At 41.3% G+C, this 24741-nt stretch overlaps 1 protein-coding gene across 1 annotated transcript in view; it reads left to right on the forward strand.

Moving 5' to 3' along the window:
- The window catches only part of LOC141964232 (netrin-4-like), a 54728-nt gene that overhangs the window by 11038 nt on the left and 18949 nt on the right, over positions 1–24741 (forward strand). Inside the window, exon 3 of the mRNA XM_074914358.1 lies at positions 10290–10553. Coding sequence (XP_074770459.1) covers positions 10290–10553 — 264 coding nt within the window. The remainder of the gene's footprint in view (positions 1–10289; positions 10554–24741) is intronic.

Consider the following 24741-nt stretch of genomic DNA (forward strand, 5'->3'; position numbering starts at 1 on the left):
TGGGGCATCTCCTCAAGCACTGACTCACAACTGACATAGAAGGAAGCTGACTGAATCCCCACTACTTTCTTCAGTGTTCTCTGCTTCTTTTTCATCTCCCCTCTGACCCATCCAATTACTGATTTTGGCTGAGCCTTGGATTGCTGAGGAGCTCACATCACAAGCTGACGTTTCTGAAATGATCAAAACCATTACAACTTAAATGATAGTTAATGCTCTGAGATAAATACCAGTTTTCTTTGCTGAGGGGGTTGAAGCAGTTTCCACTGAGTGACTTAAGTTTTTCTTAGGGTTTTCCTATTCACTTGGAGAAAAGACACAAATTCCTTTTTAAGAGGGCACTAAAGGAATCGAAAGAAGAGATGGCTTACTAAGAACACTTAGGTTTAAAAACCCATGTGGGACACATCATAAAACAAGATTTCAGGTCAACTGGCTTCCAGAACTGAGAATGTGGGTGTGAAAGGAGAAGGTGGTAGAGCCACAGTAACATACACGCATCTATAAAGTGAGATGCATCTCCCTGAGTCAGCACATTCTGGTGATCCTCCAAGACCACCGAAAGAGACTTTTCCTGGGAACACGATGGGAAACTTGGCAGAAGATGAACTCTTAGGAGACCAGAATGGAAACAAAAGACATTTGGGTGAGTGATGTGACAATGTCACAACAGAACATAATGTATCACGAAGTTAAAGTGTATCCCTTATCTCTCATAGGTTATCCCTTATCTTTCACCTCGGGCAGGGTCACACATCTCCATTCCCTCTCATGTAAGTTAGAGCTGATACAGAAGGTGTCATGCATTGGGGATCAAGTCCTGGAGAAACCCAAGATCACTTTCTAATGTATCTTTTGCAGTTTTCTTTTGCTCCAGCGTTTACTAAACCCCTTACTCCTGTTCAGATCCAGAGTACTTCTGCAGCTAGAATCTCTCTGAGATCCTAGGTCCCTCCACCTTAATTCTCTAGCCATAAACTTGCTCTGTTGATGATTTACAGTCTAGGAGGCAGAACAATTTATTCACTGCCAATTGCCTACACATCATTTGCTTCCTATGAAGTACCACAAAATCAACACCTAACTTTCTGTGCTTATAAAGGCTTTGCAGGGAAAGTTCTCCACTAGCATACCTTAAGTCCTGATTAGCCTGTTAAGTACCCTGTGTTTTGCCTGTTGACTTGTATCACTATAAGAAATTATATATTAAATGTGAAAAAAGTGCTTCTAATCCTTATCTTGTGCTTAAGGGAGAACATTATTAACTATTCTTAAAGGATAATAGTTATTGCTATGCTCATCAGCTTCAGTGTGCCAACCTCCAACATACCATCACGAACTAATAGCAACCCCACCTTTTTAAGCTCTGTTCATCTACTGTACATGCAATGCTTGCATGGAGTCTTATGCATCATCTGAGATCTTTTTTACCTACTTGCCCATCCTTCTGTTGTTCTAATTTGAAAACAATGTACTGTATACTCATGGAGCTTAAAATGAGCCTTCAGTTCAGCTCATGGAAATCAAAACTCTGGCCCAAACAAAAAGAGAAATCACCACAATGTTGCATCAGACATTAGTGTGACTTACAGTTCAAACATCATATGGGGGAAACAGGGACCGGAATGTTTCAACCTGCATCCTGACAGCACGTGCACTCAAGGATCTGAGAGATTAAGAGCACATTTTTAATAAACTGTAAAATTGGGAAATGAAAACAAATGTTCTCCTCCATCGAAGATGATGTTTGCATGAATGGAAGACATTAGCATGCAAAATGGGGCAGAACACTGACCTGCTTATAACCACCAGATCCGAAAGGAGACCCCCAGCCTATTGGGTCTAGCTAGTGGAAGGGAGTTTTGAATCAAAGGCTGGTTCATTTATGTGAGTGTCTGTGTGACAGATGACACCAATGAAGTGTGATATAATAAACCCATTACTGGAATTCACTTGGGGATGGAAGAATTGTGTATGCCTGAATTAAGTAACTGGTTTCTATGGCAACATGTGAAGTGTGCCTCGCACAGAAGACCTGTTCGTTCTCCGTTTTGTATCCTGTGGTGACCTCTTTAGGGACACAAGTCCCCAGCAGTGCCTTTTGTCAAAGATGAGTGGACTCGCTTTGTAGCTAAAAGACTTTTAATCACTCTTCAAAATACACTCTGTGAACGCCAGATGAAGATGTGTCATGATGGGATGCAGTTCTGTGTGCCTGAAAAGCCACCAGGTTGTTCAGAGAGAAGCCAGTGTTGAGCCCATGGAAGGCCTTTTCCTCTGCACTGGCACTGAAGACCTCTGCTGCCTTTCTGCATCTACAGGGACTCCCTGAGCAACAGTTATGGCAGAGGGGAACCACCTGCCCACAGACACCAAACCAGAATGGGGACAGAGCTCTGTGTGAAATGTGTGTGAACCTGTTCCAAGGACCCACATTCATGCCAAAGCTTTTGATAAACAAAGGAGGATCCCCCGCATACACACACACCCCTCATTAAGTCGCAACATTAATAATTCAAGAGGTCACCACTGAGGCTTCAGTGGCTTCTTAGAGGTCTGATCTCATATGGCAATGGGGTCGCCGAAAAGAAACATGCTCAGCATATCACAAGGTTGAATTCCTAGTAGCTGAGATACAAGGGCAGGGTCTTGCACTGCAGTGAGTTGTCCAACAGCCACCAGGACTGGCCTCTCAAAGTTGCGTGATGCTTGGGTTATTCCGACTTCCAGCCGGAAAGGATTCCAGGAGGGATTAGTCACTAGTGAAGGTAAGTGCCCGAATGTTATGACTAGGGCCGTCTGTTCAACATTTCGTTTAACTTGAACTGTAGAGGAGATAGAATGCAGAGGCAAGTTGAGAGGAAGCAGTTAACACCAGCAGTGTAAACAAGCAGATAGCACTGCCAGACCCTGCTTCCCTGGAGGAAGAATTAAGGGGCTCAAATATTTGTCTCTGAAGGGAATTTGAACTGGCGAGGCCAGCCCAGCATTCCCATCCTTGGCAAGTGAACTTCAAGAGGGCACCAAGTGTCCTACTCTGACCTGGGTCGTAATGAGCCATTTCAGAGACATCTGAAACATTCTAAACCAGACACAGTAGGGTTTTTTTGAGCATTGCTTCTGAATTTCCTGAATATACAAGGCAGCAGATATCAAAAGAATTTTTTTTTCTCATCCTGTTTTATAAAAGCTTAGTGGAGTTGCAGCCTTGACTGTTTTTTCAAGTCTCAACTGTGAAAAAATTCCTGTCTAAAATGCTATGAATCTTAGAGATTCATTGTTGTAATTTTCAACCTCCAGGCAAGAGAACAGTGTCCTGGTGAGACCATACACTTAGCTAAGTCTGTTCATATGGAAGATTTCAGCCAAGACCTAGAGATGTCAGTGGCTCCACTTACAAGCAACGGATGCTCTCCCATGAGAATACGGCTTGGTTGACATAGGGTGACAGTGATGGTGATGGGTTGTTTTAACTTTCCCTGACAGTTGAGCAGACAGAGTGAAATGAGTCTCCTCGTTCTCAATCCAGTTCCTGTCAGGCTGTCTGCATCACTGAACTCCTTGTGCCACCCCTTGCCATGTCAGAGCAAGTAGCATTCCTCATAATGAAAAAGGACACTGCACTTTGTGAGAGCACGGAAATGTTCTCACACCCCCACGTAAGGTGGTGCTATGTAGAATGGAAGGAATTTTGTCCATTCCCTCTATACAGACTGCAAGCTGAAGGTTTTTGTGCCCAATAGTCTAGATTTTGTACTCCAACTACATTACCTGGCTTGATAGAAGATACTGCTTCTCCCTACAAACCTCGCGTTTCTACACAGATAGAGAGATTTACATCTGTGGATAACCTGAACCTACAGAATACATTTTGTTTTAGGAAGAGAAAAAGTCTGCATGGCTCTTCATATTTGTCTGCCTCTAACTTCAATTGTGCAGTCTTTCCCCATCATCATATTGGCAGCAACGCCTAAATATTAATATTAATGCCACACTGGCTGGATTACTGGAATAACCTCAAAGCAAACGCAGATTGAAGGGACATTGACCCTTTCTGTTTTGGAAAACACAGAATGAATTCAAGATGCCACTGTCTTGGTAGTAGCTGAGTTTAGCCAGATCAGAGAAATTTTAAAAATCAAACGTACAATTAATTCTTTAACAAACCATCATAGTCTATACTGGCTTCTGAGTTTTATTCTCTGGAAAAACAGAAAAGCAGTAGACCTTGACTAAAAAATACTATTCCATGAATCGTCAGAATGGCCCTTCTAAAAGCAAAGAGAATAACTAGACTTTCTTTGTGCTGCCTGAACAGTATTTCAAAACAGGAAAGAGACTACTTCTTAGTAAAGACTACTGTGCCACAAGATGAAAGAATTAATTTTAGTCAAGGGGCTCCATCAAATCAATCAGAGGATATTTGCCACTGGGTAGGAAAAATTCTGAGACAATTGTTTGCTATTCCTTTAAGAACAAAATCAACTCACATGAAAATCTCTTAATGAAGAGGATTTAGGACTGATGAGAGTTTTTATTGCAGCTTCCTTCTGATGGGCCTAGTATAAGCACACAGACATTTCTGACCTCATTAACCTGATTGTGTGCAACATGATCAACATAGCTTAAAGATGATTTGTAATATCAAATTTTTGTTCTGTACAAGGATCTTCTTTTGTAGGAGGCTGTGCACTGGCACTGCCCCCCACTTATGACTCATATTCCTTGACCTTAGGCTATGAGCTTGCAAGGGGGAACCTTTGTTGTGTCCACATCTTTTCTGACTAATACTGGCTGGAAGATCAGGTTAAGAAAACAGAATTATCTGCATCAAGAATGGAGAAGCAAAACATATGGCAAGAAATCAAAAATTTGAGACACTGTCTCCAGAATGAAGATGATCTCTTGATTGGTGATAAAACATCCCCCCCTGTGAAGCTGTGCCAAGCTGTGTACAGCAAAACGAATCCTCTAGCTGTGGCTACCTTTTTTAGCTTTGCTCACAGCATTCTCCAAATTTCCTTGCTCTTCGAAAGGTCAGGAGAGGACAGGGTAGCGACCATCTTTTTGAGGCGCAGCTGATTGACTTTTGAAAATGAGAATGACAAATATGCGCTTGATAGCAGATATGCAGATAAGCACGAATGTCCTACTCAGCATTCAGCTCCAGTGTCAGCTCCTGGTTCTAAGGGAAACTCAGGATCTAGGATGTATTTCCACAAAAGGCTGAGACTGTATTGATACTGAATACCCTCAACTTCCACCCAGTTCAATGGAAGTGGAAAGATTTCTTGGGTGTCCTTTAGCAAACTTAATCACCATCAGATTTTCTTCTGCAGCTGTGCATGTGCTACTTTTGTGAAAGCTGCACACTGATGTTTAGAGAAACGACTGAGCAGTCTGTTACAGAAAAAAAAAAAAAAAAAAAAAAAAAAGAACAGAGCTTCCACAGAGCTTGATACCAGCTAGAGATTTAATTACATGAGAAATAACTTTACAGTGAACACCATGGGAAGCTCTTCTCAGAGTTTGCATCTTAATGTTAAGAACAGGCTCCTTTTTCATTACACTCTCTTCATATCTTGCACATGAATATAGTGGGAAACTGCAAATTTGAATGGTATCTCTGGGAAATAAAAAATTAATCCTATTTCTGCCTTTCTGCAAAAGGCAGATGCCAAACATCTATCTGTATAGAAGGAATCCACTTCATAGGCTTCAGAAACACAAAGATGGAGTGTGTCTTCCCACAGCTCATGACTCTAGGAGTTCACTAATACTTAGATCCATTTCTAACCTTGCCTTTAAAATATTTATGCGGAAATGGTTGAGAGGACCAAACTCTTATCTTTTACCTATTATTATTAGAACTGCATGTATTGAACATACATCTCGAGGGATTCTCAGAGAATTGTACAGATATAAACTTACTAATCTTCCTCCCATTCCATGAAGTACTTGAATACCTGCATCCTACGGTTTTTTTTTTTAATAAAGTAAGCAAGACATACAACACACTTCTATTCCTACTGATTCACTGTCAATCCAGAACAGAATAAGTCTTAAGTTACTTGCTGAATGTTATACTGAGCAATTGCACTGGAGCTTTAAACAAATAGTCCCATTCCCAACTCTGTATTTTGGTCACAGAGACATCTCTTCCTTTTTTTTTTTTACAGAAATAAAATTATTCCATGTACCATATAAAATTATCAACCCATGTATAGAGCCACCACCAATCTGTCTCCTAATTTAGGATTAAATTTTTCTTAGGGAACCATAAACCCGATCGTATTCATTTAAAACATAATAATGTATTTTTAGTACAGGAAAATGTTTAGTGGTTTGGCTTGGGGTTTTTTTTAGGCAAATTATACATTTACAGAAAAATAATTCAGAGCATGCAAGGTGAGATACTGGATCTGTTTAAAAATTCATCCAACTCTACAATTATTTGAAGGAATACACAGTAGACTAATAAGTATAACTTATGGATTGTAACATATTGCTCTTGACAGTAAGGCAACACATATGTTAAGGAAGATCTAATGACTGGCACTTTAATGTGAGAAGAAACATCTCAATATTAAAAAATGAGCCAAGAGGGGGTGATTACATTATACTCTTCCTTGTGCTCAAGGGTTTTAACCACCAATATTTCAAGGATGTGTATTCCAGAGGGGAGAGGAAAATTTAATTTTCTAGTTTTATGCGTATATGAAATAATGCTGCTAAACTGATTTAAATATGAACTAAAACTGTGCCACCTCTGTGCAAAATGCAGCTCACCTAAACCCACTTACACTGGCACAACATATCTGCTTTGACTCTGCTGATAAAAAATGTCTTTAAGTAAGTCCTCAATACCTTTGATTTTTACAAAGTTAAGGAAGGCTAATTATTTAGTGGTTGCTGATTCCAGGAAGAACATACAAATGCCTCTCCCAAAAGACTTCACTAGCGTTATGTCACTGAAATCAGATCTTTAACACTTAACAAGTCTTGCCTTGGGAGAACGAAAGACAAACAAATCCAGACTCACCACTGAGCTTATTCCAGACAGAAATGGGTCATGAATTAATCATACAAGCAAACTCTTGTACCTCAACTGGAATGGAATACTGTTTTTTCTTAAAAGGATGCCACAATCCCTATGGGACATCCAAGCTATTAACATCTCTACTCACAAATACTGTTCAGATTTCTAAGGGGATATGGAAAATGCCAAAGCAACTCCCCTCAAGAGATGCAAGGCCAGAAATGAAAATACTTGCAAAACAATAAACCCACAGGGAACCCAACCTTTTTCCAAGCTGTCAAGCAATGAAACAAAACCAATATAGCTTTGTGAAAGCAAATGGCCTTGTGCTAAGAGAATAGCAACCCAACAGCTGTTCTTTTGCCTAAAGAACTCAGTGCTATCTGGATGCCAGTTAAGACATGGGGAGGATGGGTAATTGACTGGAGATCCCAAAACATGAACCCGTCTCTTTAAACTTATCATACTGTATACAAAATAGGTTTCTAGTAGTGCAGTACAATACACAAGATTTCCTTCACAGTTAAGATAGCACAACGCAAGAGCACTGTCATCCAGCAGAAGTATAATGCCAGAGGCATAGAGTAAAAATAAACATTTTGGCCATTATCTCGCCATTTCTTTCAGAGAAGCCCAATCACAATTCCTGTTCATCACCTCATTCACCCTTCCTCTTTGTCTCCTGTAGATCCATAGCTGTTCACAACTGGGATCTCAGGGGCACGGAGACATTAAGCCTCTTGTCCAGCCTGGTATAAGGAGGTCACTGGCAGGACCAGTGCAGATCTTGCAGAAGCTAATGACATATCGATTACCTTTTTTTCAGATGCCTTGTCCTGGAGCAAAGTACCTCTGGCATTTATGTTCTGAAGCCAGTGATCTGTTAGGTGTCCTCTGGAGAGCTACCTTGAGATCCCATTTATACTGAGCATATGTATTAGAGAGGCCATAGACCAAAAGCTAAGTGTGAGAACAGAGCTTATAAAAAACCAGTAACTAAGCAGATTGCTTTACCCTTGGTTCCTCTGTGTTATGGCCAATCTAAAACAATCTAACCATTAATATCCCAGTAGTTAATTTTTAACCCTGCTTTGAGGTCTTCGAGCTTAGTAGGCTCTGCAGAACAATTCCATCCAGTTCACTGCCTTGGTCTTAGATTAACTGACCATGCGGGAGGAAGATGTGTGTGTCTGTACACAACCAGGTGCTCAGGACTCTGAGAAACCACTCCACCTCTCTGTGGTCTACAGGGGTCTGGAAAGGAGGGTGGGTTCATAAAACTGGTTTCCACTAAAAAGACCAGACCATCCTGGATTAGGGGAACTGGACAGAGGAGATTTGGTCTTTGTCCTGTGAATCCATCAGTAAGGGGAATGCTGGGCACCTGGACAAAACAGAATGGGCCATTTGCTTATGGTTCCATTGACCGGGGGAATGTAGACACTGGGGTGGAAGGGTCTGGGCTATTTTGTTATGGCTTCATTGGTCAGGGGAATGTAGGCACCTGCATTGCACAGCCTGGGCAATCTGCCCATAGCTCTATCAAACGAGGAAATACGGGCACCTCTGATCTCACCAAACAGGGCCGTTTGCAGCTTTGTCAGTAGCTGACAGTATAAGAAGGGAATTAAAAGAAAAAAACAACAGAACAAACAGAAAATGCTGCAGACAGGTGGGAAATGTACCACTGCCTTTGCTGTGGTACTGCCAGGTGTAGCTCTGTGCAAAGCCTGGCAGCTGATTCTGTTAGTTTAAGGGGGTTTATCTCCCCATGTGCCATCAACGTGCAACAGAATTATCTTCCAGGCATGCACCACAAGCTCTTTTCTGGCTTCTGCAAGCAAAAAGGAGCAAAAGTATTTTACATGCTGCAAGTATTTAAATTGGTTGGTTCACTAGAAAGGAAGAAAAAGAAAAACACAGAGAGAGAGGGCAAGAGGGAATCCCTATGGAAACAAAGCTTTCACTCTGCTAACGGAGTTAGTCAGACAGACACTGTCACCACTTATAAAGCAGGGCCAAAGAACCCTGAGGGCAAGTCCCTCTGCTATGATGGAAAAACTCAACCAGAGGAGAAAATAGCTCTCAGATTGTAGTTAGCATACCCATAGAGGACATCTAAGCCTGGGAACGAAAGCAATCAGCTCTCTAGTTCACTGGCATGGACTGTGCTGCTGCCCTCCATTGTCAACGTCTCCCCCAAAGCAACAGAAACAAACACACCCTGAGAGACGCAGAAGGGTTGAGCAGTGCATGAGCTAAAATACAACATGTCCCTTTAGTCACTGTTAAACACCAAATTAGAACGGCGATACTCAAAACCAACCTGTTGCTGCTCTGGAGAACTATCAAAGAGCACAAAAGCTTTGACAAAAGAGTAACAACCTGCAGACAGCCGGTAGCCACAAAGAGCCTTTGGTCCTGCAGGCTCACTGCAGCGTAGCTACTTCTCTCCTAGTGAATAAACCGGGTGGCTTTGGTTGAAGACAGGGTTCTCTCAGTTCTTACTCACCCTAAGCCAAGCTGTGTTTTCTAGTGCATAGCTCAAGTGACCAAGCCAAAAGTCTGATCACAGTTTCCACTTATTTCACACATCCCATTAGTGCCTTAGTTTACCTGACTCTAGAACTCACGCTAAAGCCACGTTCCTAAAATGCTTTGAGAAGATTGGATGGCATTAATCATAGAATCACAGAACAGTTTGGGTTGGAAGGGACCTTAAAGGTCATCTAGTTCCAAGCCCCTGCCGTGGACAGGGACACCTTCCACTAGCCCAGGTTGCTGAAAGCCCCGTCCAACCTGGCCTGGAACCCTGCCAGGGAGGGGGATACTGGATTTATGCTAATAAACCTTGGATCTCTCTGAGTGACGCAGTTGTCACTTGGCTCAGAAACACAAGGAAGTAACCAGCACTTGAGAAGTTACCACATACTGGCTGAACTGCAAGAAGTGAAGGGGAGAGATGTTTAAACTAAGGCATTTCCTATCTCACATCTGAGATGGGATGAAAGCAGGAACACAGTCACTTGCTGTGGCTTGGCCAGCTGGTGGTAACTCAGCTGTGGTGTTCTGGGATCAGTCACAGCCACACAACTGCTTATGCGGAGTCTTCTAAATATTACTTTTGCTTTATTTGCTTTTTTACTTTTAAAATCTTTTCTATTACTTTTTCCTGAGCATCGCCTTGGGACGTTTGCTATGTAGGCAGAATCCTCTATCTATTCTTGGATGTGTATCTTCTGTCTTTCAGGTGATTTATCGTGCCTTAAGCCCGGCTAACAAGATCGAAGACCCCTACAGTCCTGAGGCTCAAGATCTCCTGAAACTCACCAACCTCCGCCTCCTTTTGTTAAAAAGACAGGAATGTCCATGCTATGGTTCAGGATTGGTAGAGAAACCCCAGAGATTTGCCCACTATGCTATTTATGACCTGATCATCCGGGGAAGCTGCTTTTGCAATGGGCACGCAGAGGAATGTGAGTTTGCCAACAGGACAGGAGTCACGGAGAACGTGGTGAGTTCTAGACATTCATTAATGTCTTAGACTTGGTATCTGCTTGTGCCTTCTCAGCCTAACTGTATATTTTGTGTATGTTCCTGTCCAAGGCTCCCTAAGCCTATCTAAAAAAGGGCAGCGCTGTCAATCCATGTTAGTGAAACCTAAACTCCTCTGGGAAAAGATTTCCTACAACCCTTGCTGCAGTTCCATGTGTATTAACTGCATTGCTAGAGATAGCTGCTTCTAAAAACTCTGCACCTCAAAATACCTATAAATTGTGAAGAAGCCTTGTAACTGGAACAGAGATCCAGCCCCAAATATACTGAATGAAATCTGCCTATATGCCTGCACAGAACTGAACTAATCTCTTCGATGCAAAGACTGTCCTGACCAGAATTTCAGTATCAGATCTCAAATTCCAGGTTTTCTGAGTTTGTGAGACATAAGCCGTTCTGTCATACTTAGGGTTTGAGCCTTTATTTTTAGGTTCTCAGCCTTCTGTTGTTTTGTTACTTTCACTACATAGACAGCAATATTCAGGATATAAGAATAATTTCTACTCGCCCCCTCTTTTATCCATTCAGCTTAAAATAAGTTAGAATATATTTTTTTTTAAAAGCCCAACCTTGTAGGAAAATTATTGTATAGTACTATGACTAGTTCCTCCCTATTCATTCTTCTAGCTGTGTTTGATCCTGGATGTGCAGAAGATGTGAGTTGTGTTTGTGTGCATACTCAGAAGTTGTGATTCAGGGGGAATGACCGCTGTCTCCTTTTGGATTTAGCTGCAAGTATTATATTGAAGAACTGTAATAACAGTCAGAGGGAAATGATGTTAACCAAATACATCTAAACACATACATCCAATAAACACATACAGACAGAATTCAAGCCACTTTAAACTAGGCAGTGGCTCCACTGGTTCCAGAAGGCTGTCTGTCTCTGTAATGGGTTTTGAAAACCAAAATAACCCTTAGAACTTTAGTCTCTGGTGACATAATAGACTCAAAAAATACATCCTCAGCTAATTTCTGTCCCTTTAGACATATGGTACACTTGAAATTTTGGTTTATTTTCTTCTGGAATGTGTATTCATTGTCTTCCTTTCAACTTTTCTAGGTTCAGAGGTATACACTGTAAGACAATTAGTACTGTATGAGTTTCACAATATTTGCAAAATCATTTCTGAATCAGTTCCATCTGTGGTATAAATCTAAGATTCAGCTACAGTATTCTAGCACTAGGTAATATTATCAGATTCTGTTAACTATAAATATAGACTCACTTAATACATAACTGTGTGGAGAAAAGGGGTTTATAGGGTGCGTCCTCCCTATTGCAAACTGCTAAATATACACATAGTGAAACCAAATAGATGAATAACTTATTAAATGAATACAGCTGGTAGAAGAATAAACACTCTGCCCATCCGAAAAGGAAAACACAATATTGTCTATATCACTGGCACGACCATTGTAAACTATGACTGGATTTTTTTTTCCCCCCACTAGTCACAAGGGAATAGAATCTTTTTGTGCCATCAATGACTTCATGGGGCAGAAGGTGAAATAGTTTTGATGAAATGCACTACACGAGTGACTCATGTTCCAGAAGACAAGAGGGTGGATGCATCACATCATTCACACAGGCACAGATATCAGCCAGTCTTTACCTAAGCAGGGATTCAAATGCAGCAGGGAGAAAAGTGAGAAAAGCCTTCCAAAGCCTGAACTGCCCCTTGAATCCTAGATGAGCACTGGAAAAGAGCATAAGGGAGCTTGTCTGAATCCTCACATAAAGGTATGATCAAGCATACCTAAGCCGCTCACTAGTGAATGTTTGTTGAACTAGTTTTTGAAAATCTCTGGTGAAGGATATTCACAGAATCACAGAATCATCAAGGTTGGAAAAAGTCTTGAAGATCATCTAGTCCAACCAAATAGCAATAGCAACCGCCAGTGCCTGCCTAAATAACCTCTGCTGGAAATTAAGGTGATTCCTTCTTGTCCCCTTTCCCCCAGCGATCATGGAGATCCTCGTTCTGCAGGTATGATTGGAAGGTTCTCACTGTATCCTTCATTATTTTTTTGGGTTTTGTTTTTTGTACTAACCAGAGAAGTGTGAAACCTTAGATGGCCAAAATTTAAAATTCTACTCCCAGATCATACAAGTCTGGAGCAAAGATGACCACCCTATTTTGCTCCTCTTTTCTCTGCTTTAGTCATTAGACCCTAGCTCTTTCTCAAATACACATTGAAAATCCACTGGAAGAGCCAGGTTCTTGCATCCTTTTACATTTTATCTAATACTTACTAATGATGATGTTGTAGTGGTGGAGGGAGCATTCACATAGGTACAGATCTCAGGATCTGGTTTACATAGCTAGCATGAGGGAGTTTATATAACTGTATAACTTTGCATCTTACAATATGGTAATCTCTGTGCCTACATGCAGAAGGAAAAGGCCTTTGTTGTTGAGTGGTGAACACCAATGATACATTTCATACCAGACAAACTACACTGCAACAAAAATCTTGCAGTCTCCTGGCAGAGACAGGAAAAATGCTCTACGTTCAGTCACATGTTGACTAGAACAGGACAGGGAAAAGAGATGTTAGAAACAAACATTGCATGTCCAGAAAGGATCTGATTCCTTCCACTGGCCGCATCTACTATTTAATGAACACATGGGCAGAGCAAGTCTCAAGACACAGATTTTAATGTGGCTAGTGTGGGTGATATCCCAGCATGAAGGCAGAGCAGCTTCATGTTTCCTGGGCTTCTGTCAAGTAATTAAATAAAATGCTGGAAAAATACAGACCTCCACAGAAAGTCTTAAGTAAGAGGAGTTTTAGTCTCTTAAGAGTTTAGAGCCCTACAATGTATTTTCTGTAGTTAACGAAAACAAAAGCAAGTCCATGTAGAAAACAATTGTAATCGTTTGCCATGGGATAGGCCCAAAAACTGAGATCATTCTGCATTTATGTCTTGGAAGAGATATAATTGTGCTAACTTGTAACTCTGCTCTTCTTACTCTTGAAAGAAATCTGTTCAGTTTGTAATACTTCTAACACTGCTAACATGAAGGATAAAATAACGGAGAGAAGCAAACGTCTTGACACTTTTGAACCAACACTTTTCAACACCATTTTGGAGGGGCTAGATGATCTCTGACTACTAGATGATCTGTCAATGATCAATTTATCTGCAGATCCCTCAGTTCAGTCATGACAACTCGTCCAGCTTCTGGCTTCTCCACTGAGGCTGCCGATAAGAAACGCAGCTCTGTGAGAAGTAATGTCACAGATGCCACAATGTCATAGAAACAAACGGATACCAGAGAGCTGCAAATTGTAAAACTGACCTCCAGTTGGTACATTATTCCCCATAGCTTGACATCCTAGATAGTTTCATACATATTCTCTCTGGTTATAAGTCCTTTGTGAAAATACTAAGTACAGCAAGGTGCAAAGTAGACTTCCATAGGATCCAATGGAAATGTCTTTTGACTTCTAATTTTGGTAGCAAACCAGTAATAATTACTCTTTCAATGTGGCCTTGTTTTTGAACAAGCCATGCACCCACCTCAACACATTTGATCATATTTCTCTTATTAAGTACTGAGAATTTCATGTCAGGCAGGATAAAAACCTTGAGAAGTGAAGACAGGAGCTATAAACAATAGGCAAGAAACTTCGGGACAAACATATCTTGAATTTGGGGTTTGTTGCTATCAACAATCATGTTTTCTTGCCTTCTATTTCCTTTCTTCAGGCCAAAAGAAAAAAAAAAAGACAGATGTCATGCCCAGCTTAAATAGCTTCCTATGATAGCTAAGGACAAAATTCTCCTTTCTGAATTTCACAGCCTGTATTAATCAACTCTTACAAGTAGACCCTTTGTTAGTGAGGGAAATTATTAAGATTGCATTTTGCTGCAGAAACTACAGAGAAGCTTTTTTTTTTTTTTAATGGAGGGCATTAATATCCCATTGTAACAGAAAGAACTGCCAGGACCTTGCCACCTGAATACATCTAGTCTTCTTCTACCACTGGATGCAATGGAACGTAGCCCCGTCCCAGGTATCACTGTTGCAGGACGTACAACGTAATGTGTTGCTCTACAGTAAATTATTTATTTATTCAGCTCCAACAACGTTAATAAGAGCTGTCAGGTTTAGGATCTGCTTTGATGACACATTTCAGCTGAGTCCAGGGGTGCTTCCAGAACAGTTTACAAAGCAGAAAGCGCACATGGACAGAACACAGAATTTAGACCGAAGTCCTTTGTGTTTGCCAAACATTTCACAATTCTCTTTCTAGTCCATGAGAAGTACGTATGGACAGATGAAAGCAAATGTGGATTTAAATGGTTTTGTTTAAAGCATTAGGGGATTTTTACTTGTTAATTATTGGTACCTACACTGCCAGGAAATTCTTACAAGTGGCCTCGGATGTTTCTTTTGCTTCTTTATCCTGTTTACAGAGACAAACTAGACTCCCTGTGGGTCTGATCCTCCACAATGAATCAAATGGAAAGTTTTCCAGTTACTTCAAAGGGAGCAGGATCTGGTCCTAAGTAAGATTCTTTGTTTGGCATAATGGAGGTTACATAAGGTAAAACTTGTTTTTCTACAGCAATTTTCTAGGTGACTTGGCTGTCGTATCCCTTGCAAATATTACCTCCTCTTCAAATATCTTGTGTAGTTCTACTGATAATCCCCAGCTAAGTTTTCACATTATCTGATCCAAGCCGTGCCAGTCTGTATTGATGTCCAGCACGCAGAGGTACAGGAGGTGCTCTCTGTTGTAGTTGGCAACTCAAAGAGTCGGTTTTGTTTAAGAAAAATTTATTCTGTGTCCATCAGCTACGTGAGCAGCATCAAGAATGTTAAGAAAAAAAATTACAAGATCTTCTAGATCACATCAGAATAAATTGTAGAAACAGATCCTTGTGCTGATTTTTTTCTACAAGTTAAAACTGAATATGGATTGAGCTCTGCTCACAATGGTCTAAAAACACAGAAGAAGATCATATAAACTATGGAGCAAAAAGACAGTGGTGTTGCTGACACCTTTTCTACCCATAGTGGGCCAAAGCGTTTCACAGGAATCCTTGTGGGAATTTGCAGGTGGATAAGAAAGTTTCAGATATTTGTGTTCAGAGATGATAAAGAAGCTGACAGGGGAGCATCATGGAAAGATTCTCTTTAATTTTCTTTAACTTCTCTTTAATTTTTGTGGACAGTTTTAGTGAGTTCCTAGATTCCGAGGGCAAAATGTGCTTCAAAAGTGTGACTCTAAATGACAGTGAAGTTCTCAAACAAATACTTAGATAAAAGTTGGAAAAGAATATTCATACTTGTAGGTCACATCCAGAAGATCCTATTCTATCACATTCTGAAGTCACCAGAAACCTTAATTGAACAAGACCTAAATAAATCTAAAAAAAGAGCTTTTCTCTACATCCCATGCTTCTCTTGCTGTTTCAGAGTGACTGGGAGGAAGACTGATACTTTAAAGTTAACGCCTCCATTACTGCCAGGAGTTGGTTCTTGGCCACCCCAAAAATCAACACCCCTGTCCTTCTGAGCTGTTAAAAATTTGAATCCAAATGAAAATATGGTGCATATTCCCCCTTTATTTTAGATATATTGTATCCTCCAAATTCAAGCACACCTCTGGGTTGGTGTCTAGGGTGTTTCCTTTCAAAAAATGAGTGCATTCTGAATGTTTCTTACAGTTTCGCCTCGGATGCTACATCAGGTATCTCCTAGAATTGCACAGAAGCTGTAGTGGTAGTCTGAGGAAAAGATCTTAAAGGTTTCAGAGTCCTGTTCAGTACAGGGTTAGGCTCTGTAATCTGGGTTCCTCTCCATAGTTTTTGTGAACATTTCTTGTTTTGCTGGCTCTCCAGCACAAGACTCTAAGGAGGTTGTCCCCTCCCAAGAGAACCAGCCCTCCTCCGCAGTACAGCCATTCCAGCTGAAATAGCAGGAACACACGTAAGCAGTAGTTCACCCAGTTCTGAACTGACGTTCAGGTAAGGTTCAGGTAATGTTAGGTCTAAAATGGTTCCAGGGACCATTTCTAGGTGGTTTAATAGAAAGTTCTGTGCACCCTTTGCCTCTCCACTTAGCACTGAAGTGCAGGCAAGAGCAGGAGAACTTTTGTGCTGCTGTGTGGCCTCATCCACCTGTACTGGCCAACACACTCCCTTTTAGGGGGGACATACCCTCCTTCTGTTGAGCTCTGAAATTAAATTGGTCTGGGAGTGCCATTTCATCTTACGAAGGATGGCTGATTTGGCTACTTTGCTGCACCCTGACGATAAGCCATGGCGTACTGCATCTTTAACTTGCTTGTTGCTCATAGGGTGTGTGGGCTGTGCTTCTACCCTCTTCTGATTATAATCAGTGTGTTTAACTTGAGAGCCATGCAGGTTCTCCATGAGCTCTACTGAGATCCTGTGGTTTGCAGCCAGAGCATCTGGCATTCATACCATCAACAGGATGTTTTGAGTATCTATGATTTAGAAAATAACCACAATTTTGACAGTATGATCCATACAGTGGTTCAGTCAGCAGGAATTCTGCAATTATAAAGTCAACAAGTTTTTCCTACATTTTATAATTGTTGTGGAAATGTCTTTTACTACTACTGAAGTCCAAATCCGAAGAACATGCCTATTCAGGAATAGTGTTTAAATACATGCCTAAATGCTTTCCTGAATCAGGGCTCAGTGTAGATCCACCCATGCAGACACTCATCTTACTTGTAGAAGCTGTCTCTTATTTTGTGGATGGGGTAGCAAACAATTTCCTGTCTTAGCCTTAATTATTATTAGCCTTTAAACATAGCTTTTCTTAAAAGCAATGGCTGTGAGCTATTTAAATTTATTTTTATTTTATTGCATAATTGCTGTCATTAATAGTGTTTCTTGTAGTTTTAGTCACTTGTGATGTTCTCTGCTATTTTCATCTCTGTGAAAGAACCATAATAACCCTGCTAGTAGAAACATTAATCTAGAAACACTTGTAAATATATTTTAGGGCTGGTAAAGTATGTCTTATATTTCTTTTGAGGATTCCTTTTCACATTAAATCTACAAGAGCCTGTGTGCGAGTCTGTCTAAGAGAGAGAAATAATTGCTTCCTATCACAGCTATCAGCCACTATTTTCTCCCAATACCTCTCTAATCTTGTAGTACAGCATATTTCTGAGGCTCTTTCATTTAAGTTCCATTCAGTACATACTGTTCTGATTCTCTGAGTTTAATTTGACACAGCCACCGACACTAGGAAGTTGCTGTGATGTGACAATCATAGCAGCTGCTGTGTTTGGCCTCATACATTGTCTTTGTGTTTTTAAGCTCCCTTGGGACTGAATAGACTGCCTGTGTTCTGTCCTCAGCTCACCTACATGTTACTAGAACAAACGTTTTCAGTCTTTTACCAAGGTTTTTCAATACCCCAATAAATCTCCCAGTAATTTAAGCAAATCTTTAGTCTAGAGCTGTACTTTGTGGGTGCATGGAGTTTTGACAGCAGGTGCACACAAAATATGGAGAAATTTGGCACAGGATTATAAAAAACTCCACGCTACTCAGTGCAAAAGTTATAAAATCCCACATATATTTCCTCACTTTGGTTCACTCACTGTGCTGAAAAGGTCCTGGGGATTACTCCTGCACGCTTTAGGTGTTTACAATCCTTCCCTTGCTGTGCACAAGTTTTATGCTAAATCACAGACTTTTCTCACCCTTTTTCTCCCTTCCCAGATTCCTTATAAATTTGGCTGGTCCTGCATCTTTTTCAGCCCCACCCTTCCCGCACTCTCCAAGCTCCAGCCATCTGCAGAGAAGTTGCAGAAAACCATTTTTTTCTCGGCTTCATCTATTCCATTACTCAACATAATTTCACTTGAATGGGAGCTATGCATGCTGCCAAGTTCCCTCAATACAGAGGTAAAAATTCAGAGAAGAGCTCACAGGCCCACTTCGGGAGTGGATTTTTGATCACACACTCCTAGAGTGTAACCAGTAGAAACCCAGCTAAACTGAGAGTTGCTGGAGTTAACCAGGGGTATTACAAAGTAAATGACAGAATTATTTTGCCTGTTGGATGAACAGGTCATGTCCAAACTTGTCTGAACTGTCCACAGTGTGCTAACACATTATGCCTGACCTGTAAACCCACAAATCCTTGTCCATGTATCAGAATCTAGAGCTTCTCACATTTTCTCCTCCCTGAAAACTAATTCTGGGTCTTTCTGCAGCAAAGGCTGGCACAGGCCAGACTGTTCAGTAGCATCAGGAACAAAGCCTTGAATGAGACCAAACTCCCTTGTGCCATTCACTTTCAGGAGATTTGACCAGTGGTATTTACTTGTTATGCTGTGATTCAGGAATTCACCTATTAAAATACTGAGCCTTGCTCCCCTTTTTGCTTCCTCCATTCTTAAGACACTCACCAAGATCTGTTACCTGCTGTAACTCAGGGGTTGCATTTCAGTGTGGCAGCTGTTATACAAGTAACAGAAGTTTTTTACAGATTAATAATAGAGTTGTTGGCACGGTAGGTTAAAAATAAGAGGCTGGCTTAGCCCCAAAATTAACAAAAAATCAAGCTAGCATTCAGAAAGAAAACAGTAAGAAAGCACAGTGAAATGTGGGCTAAGGCACGGCCAGATGTGTGTGTGAAGACTGATAGAGGTGAATTCAGGCAGAGGATGAAGTTGTGTCTTGAAACTGTCACAGACTGAGTTATATTCTCTGAGATGAAGCATGAATTTTGTACCTCTTCTGGTCCCTTTATCCTGCTCTTTTGTTACTGTTCAAAAAGGTCTTAGTGATGTCAGTCTGAATATTCAGCTGAACACTATCACTGATTTTTCTTTGCCGTTACTTATTCAGTGAATTTGGAACCAGCAACTGCTCATTCACTCACTGCTGTGGAGACCAAAACCTGTATGCTCAGGTGGCCTTGCCACAAGAGTCCCAGCTCTACTTATCCCTGCCACGTTCCCTCAGACTTAATTTATCAAAGTGACCAAGTATGAGCCAGAAATTCAGTTCCCTCAGAAAACACCCATATGTGTACTAGTTTTTAGACACATAGACTTACTATACCTTTTCCCAGAAACCTGCAAGTGACATAGGAAAACAATGGCTTTTTTTCATTCCTGATCAGAGGAGGAATTTGAACTTTCAATCTACCCATAGCAGGCACTGTAATCTGGGACTTACTCCCAAGCCATCCATTGTTTTACGTCTTTGCAAATTTGAAAAAGCTGAAGGGAATTTTTAATTTGGCCTCTTAAAAGTCATATGTGCTCTCCTCAGGACCTGATAGTGAAGTATTTATTATAAATCTGCATGGATACATCTCTTCGTTTGGAGAGACAACAGAGCCCATTTGAACTGTAAGAGAAACAACGCGGTATAGCAGACACTGTTTTGTATTTAACCACTCAAAATGACCCAGAAAGAGTTGGTTTACTAATAGCAGGTAAAGGACTAGCCTCTGATGTCATTGCAAACTGCTGTATCCAAAATTTATCTGGCGACATTACAAAGTGAATACAGAGCCCAAAGACAAACATTTTCTCTGAATCAGCAACAGTTGCTCTGTTCTGGAAGGCTTCCAAATTTAACCTTCATTCATTAGGAAAAAAGCCCCAAAATAGACTGAGAATAGCCCAGGAGAAAGAGCAACAACCACAACATTTACTGAAAGGACAAAGGTAAAAGAAACTAAATGGGCAGAAAGAAAGCAAGAGGCTTCAGGTATAATACAAAGCTGAACAAGAGTTCAAAAAATCAAAAAAATTACAGGACAAACAGATGGAAAATTTCCACTCACTGCCTCAGCTGCAGATTAGAATTCAGGTGAAACAACTTTTGCAGTCAAAGGTGAATTAAGTATCATGTAATTTCTTGGAACAGCTGCATGGAAGCAGGATATGGTTCTACACTATTTGCTATAAATCAGCCAGAAGTTACTGAGCTCTGTGGAAGAACTGCTGGATGAAATTCATGGCTTAGTATATCAGGTCAAGCTAAATGATTGGAACTGATCATCCTGGCATTAAAATCCATGAAGCTATAACCTCCTCTGTGTCCTGATTCAAAGCTGCTCAGGTGGTAGATGTACAAAGCAAAGCCTTTGGCAGCAATACTGGACTTGTAACAGCACGACTGTACTGTGAGGCAGATGAGGGAATTAATCCAGATTAAAAATACTAGTGCCAAGGAAAAAAAAAAAAGCAGTTTTAACTTTTTTTTAATGTGGTTTAGTTTCATGGGCCAATTTACACATGACTTAGGGCATGATGCAGAAGGTGATAGCATAGAAAAGAAGCAGTAAGGAAAGCAGAAATGTCTCAAATGAAGATTGCCACCAAAGACTATTTACATCATGAAACTACAGCCTGAGAACATAACTGCTATACTGAAACACAAAAGCAGAGCTTGCTTTCACGTGGCTATTAAAGCCAATATGATGGTGACTGAGAGTACAGCATAACATTTTTGTTCCTTTCCTGGACTAACAATACACTCTAACTGCAAGTATGTCAGCCTATAAACTTGTGTGCTTTGTAAAAGCTGATTAGAGAACTGGAAGCTTGATGCAGCCAGAATATCAGTATTTAAAGCAACAGTTTTCATCTCTCAAAGCTCATAGAATGCATTAGTGACAAGAGTAACCACCACTGAACGCACTCAGAAAGCAGGACTGAAAGAATACAAACTATTGCACACAGTACTTCAGACTGGTTTTATGAAATGGAGAGGTTTATATGATCACACAGTCTGCCTGTCTGCCAGCGTATCTATTTTCTGATCCATTCCCCAAAATAACTTTGGAAGGCACCATCCAGTTTCAAAACAATCTGTCAGAGCCACTGAACTCTCAATACGATGATGCTCCAATTAATAGGAAAGATCCTTGGAGACAACCAGAGTTATCACAGTAATGAGGAAAAGCAGATGAAGGGAGGCCTCATAAATTCCGTAATATTTCTGTGGTACTCAATTATTGCAGCAATGAGCACTGTGGAAAAGCCCATACAGGCTTAAATACTTCTGCATCTAAGGATCAGTTTCTGTCAAGTGATGTAGTGTCATGTGTTGTACACTGAGGATAAAGTGAAATATGAGAGATGTGAGACAGAAATCTCCTAGATCTCAATCTTTCTCCTGCTGTGCCAATACATTTATATGTGTTAATATAAATTCGTGTCATAAACTAATTGGGCTTTAGCTGAAAACTGGTTAGGTTTCCTAATTGATGGCATGCATCTCATGTAAGCCTCTGTTCCTCACATCCTGCTTGAGCTCCCTCCACCTGGATTGCCAGCTCTAAATTTCAAAAGTTGAAGTATTTTTTTCCTCAGATGCCTCCTAGTAGTCAGATATCCTGAAGTTTCCAATGACATGAATCCAGTGGCAATCAAAGTGCTATTATCAGGGTCCTGAACACACTAAAAGGATTTTATCAGCCCTGAGCACCCCCACCTGGGATATCCCTCTCTGTCCATTGGCTGGGGGGGTCCACTTAAGCTCAGCCCTGGGCTACTAGTCCCCATTTGAGTTCTGCTGTGGAGGTGTTTGTCTGCACCCCTGCCTCCTGGAAGGACCTTGGGTCTATGCTGTAGGTAGCTTCCCCCCTCATGGACCCCCTCACATGTGTTGTAGCTTATCTCTCATTCTGTCTCCTGGGTGGGCTTTGAACCCATGTTGTGAGCTTGTTTCTGGGCTTGTCTCCTCCTGGATTGCCCCTGGTCCATCCCCTCGCTGTGTCTGGGGCTGCCGAGGGACCACGGGACCAGGTCCCTGCTGTGCTCAGGATGGTGGCCCCTCAGTGAGGGCACAGTCTGTGCTGTGGTCACCCTCAGCTTAGAGCTCTTCAACCCTTAAAGAGCAACTGGTCCTTGCTATTCCCCGACAACCATCTCCTTAATTATTATTATCTCCTTGCAACTCTGACCCTGCTTTCTAGGGCATAGAAAAATATCAGTGTAATCCCCCTGAATCTGTATTTTTCTGACTATTTTCTCTGCCTTGGCACAATCATCTTTGTGTTCCACTGAGATCGGTGCATTCTGAGGTCTTGCATTTGCTAGAGAACACAATTTTCTAGTTTTCATGATAAATGTTTGTGAGAGAGATGTATACTTATTTCAGCAGTTAATAACAAGTCAGGGACGTGCCTGCTCTCTGTGTTGATGTTGAGTGCAACTCTCACATTCTCCCTTCTCTGAGCAGATATCCCATTTCCTATTTTATCTGACAGCTTCCTGTATTTTATTCTTGTTCCTTCCTGGACTTTAGTCTCTGTCTGCCTCTCCTATTTCTTCCTCTCTAAGAGAACAAATTGTCTCACTACTTGCAGACACTCACCTACCCTTATTTCACCCCATGCTTAAGTGTAATGGGCCTCTTCCACAGCTGTTTCTCCTGCTTTAACCAGTCTTTCTGCAATGGCCACTTATATCCATGAATCACGTTTCTTGTGTGTGTTCTGCTTGAGCTGTTTGTCTCTGTTCTCTTCTCCTATCCAACTCCTTTCTGTACTTCATTGTCACCTCATGTTGCACTCTCCTCCACAGCTGTTTTCACCTTTGGATGCTGTCTGAGATTACTCTCCATGGAAAAAATCTTCCATGAGATACCCATCCAAGATGGGACACTTCGCAGACTTGCTTCCTCTTCCATTATCCCTTACCTTTGCCCCAATACCCATCAATTCTCTTTTCCTTGTTCTTAAACCTATACAAAAAAGGTCAGTCCTCAGACCTAACACTTTCTAAAAAAAGCTCCATGTCAGCTCCACTGCTTACTTCTGCCTGCTCTGTGGCTCTCCTGTCTGCTGGCTGCTTGGCTTTTCAACCCTTTTGTCTAAGCCAGTCATCCTTCCACATGTATTTGGTAAACTGTTCAATAGCAGGGATCACAGGCAGGAAGCTTTCTTTATGCCTCTGTCCTACTCACAACATGCCATTCCTAGATAGCCTCCACAAACTACAGTTTGCAGCAAACCAGCGGGCAATGAGCAAACTGACATGTCTACTTACCTCCAAAGAACAACTGGACTCCTACTTTCTCACTGAATTGTTCTGTTTGCTTTCTGAATTATTGTTCATGAGTGTTCACACCATCTGTGCTGTGCACTGTAAGCACAGGGTCCTGTGGAATAATTAATATTTGATCATGTTGTTCAAGGCTAAAGCAAGATTGTATGGTTTAATTCTGCCATCTCCCAACTATACCATCTCAGAATTTATTTCATATAATTTTTTATATACAGTGAATGCACAGTTTCTGTAGATATCTCCCCAAAACCCAGTGGGTCAACTTTACAAATTTTGCATTGGAATACACTAGCATTTTTCTGTGAAATGACAGGATCTAAGATTTTGATTCTGATCCGTTTTGGAATGAGCTGTGAAGTTCAGATAGTCTGGAGCTTGGTGACATTAAAACCTATGGTTCTGGGTCAGGCTCACTTTTATCTTTTCTCACTCCTGGTGGTTTTCTCTGTTCCATGGCTTCTGAAAAGCAGTCACTGTGTCCACAGGGGGGGATGTATAAGCCTGAAAAGCCAAACCCAAACAGGGAGAAGCCCAACGCTGTTGCTTATTAGTATTTTTGTCTTTGTTTCTGTACTTTGTCATCCCATCTAACACGTTGGACATGGATGACTGTCTTGTACGGAGCTCTGGAGAGGCACCCCATAATGTGCTACATGCTGTATTCTCCTGAGGTTTGCTGGTGCTGAGCTCTGACAGAAATGCATACCCTGAAGTCTGTGCTCAGTCTTCCGTGAGGAGGCAGCCAACCGCTCTGTGCAGCAGCAAATCTGCCAGCTGGCCATAGAGGGGCAATGGCATCAGCTGCAGCCTATCCCCTGTGCTAGCTGCATGACATATCTGCTCTGGGAGGATTAGAAACCAGGGGAGCGGAGAGCAAATTGCTGCAGGGAGATGAGTTTTGGGGGCAGGGGAACGCGTTCACACAACTGCTCTTTTGAACATCTCTCTCTTGATCCCAAGCTACCTGCTACGTGAGATGGGGGAAGGGGGGAGTGCAAAGGGAGAGTCTGACTTTCAGGAAGGACTATGGAGAAACATAACTCACATTAGTGGTGAGATTAAAGGATTACATTCAATTCACACCCCAGTCAAAATGAAATTTCAGCCTC

The sequence above is a fragment of the Athene noctua genome, chromosome 10 (assembly GCF_965140245.1).
Source record: "Athene noctua chromosome 10, bAthNoc1.hap1.1, whole genome shotgun sequence".
Taxonomy (NCBI): Eukaryota; Metazoa; Chordata; class Aves; order Strigiformes; family Strigidae; genus Athene; species Athene noctua.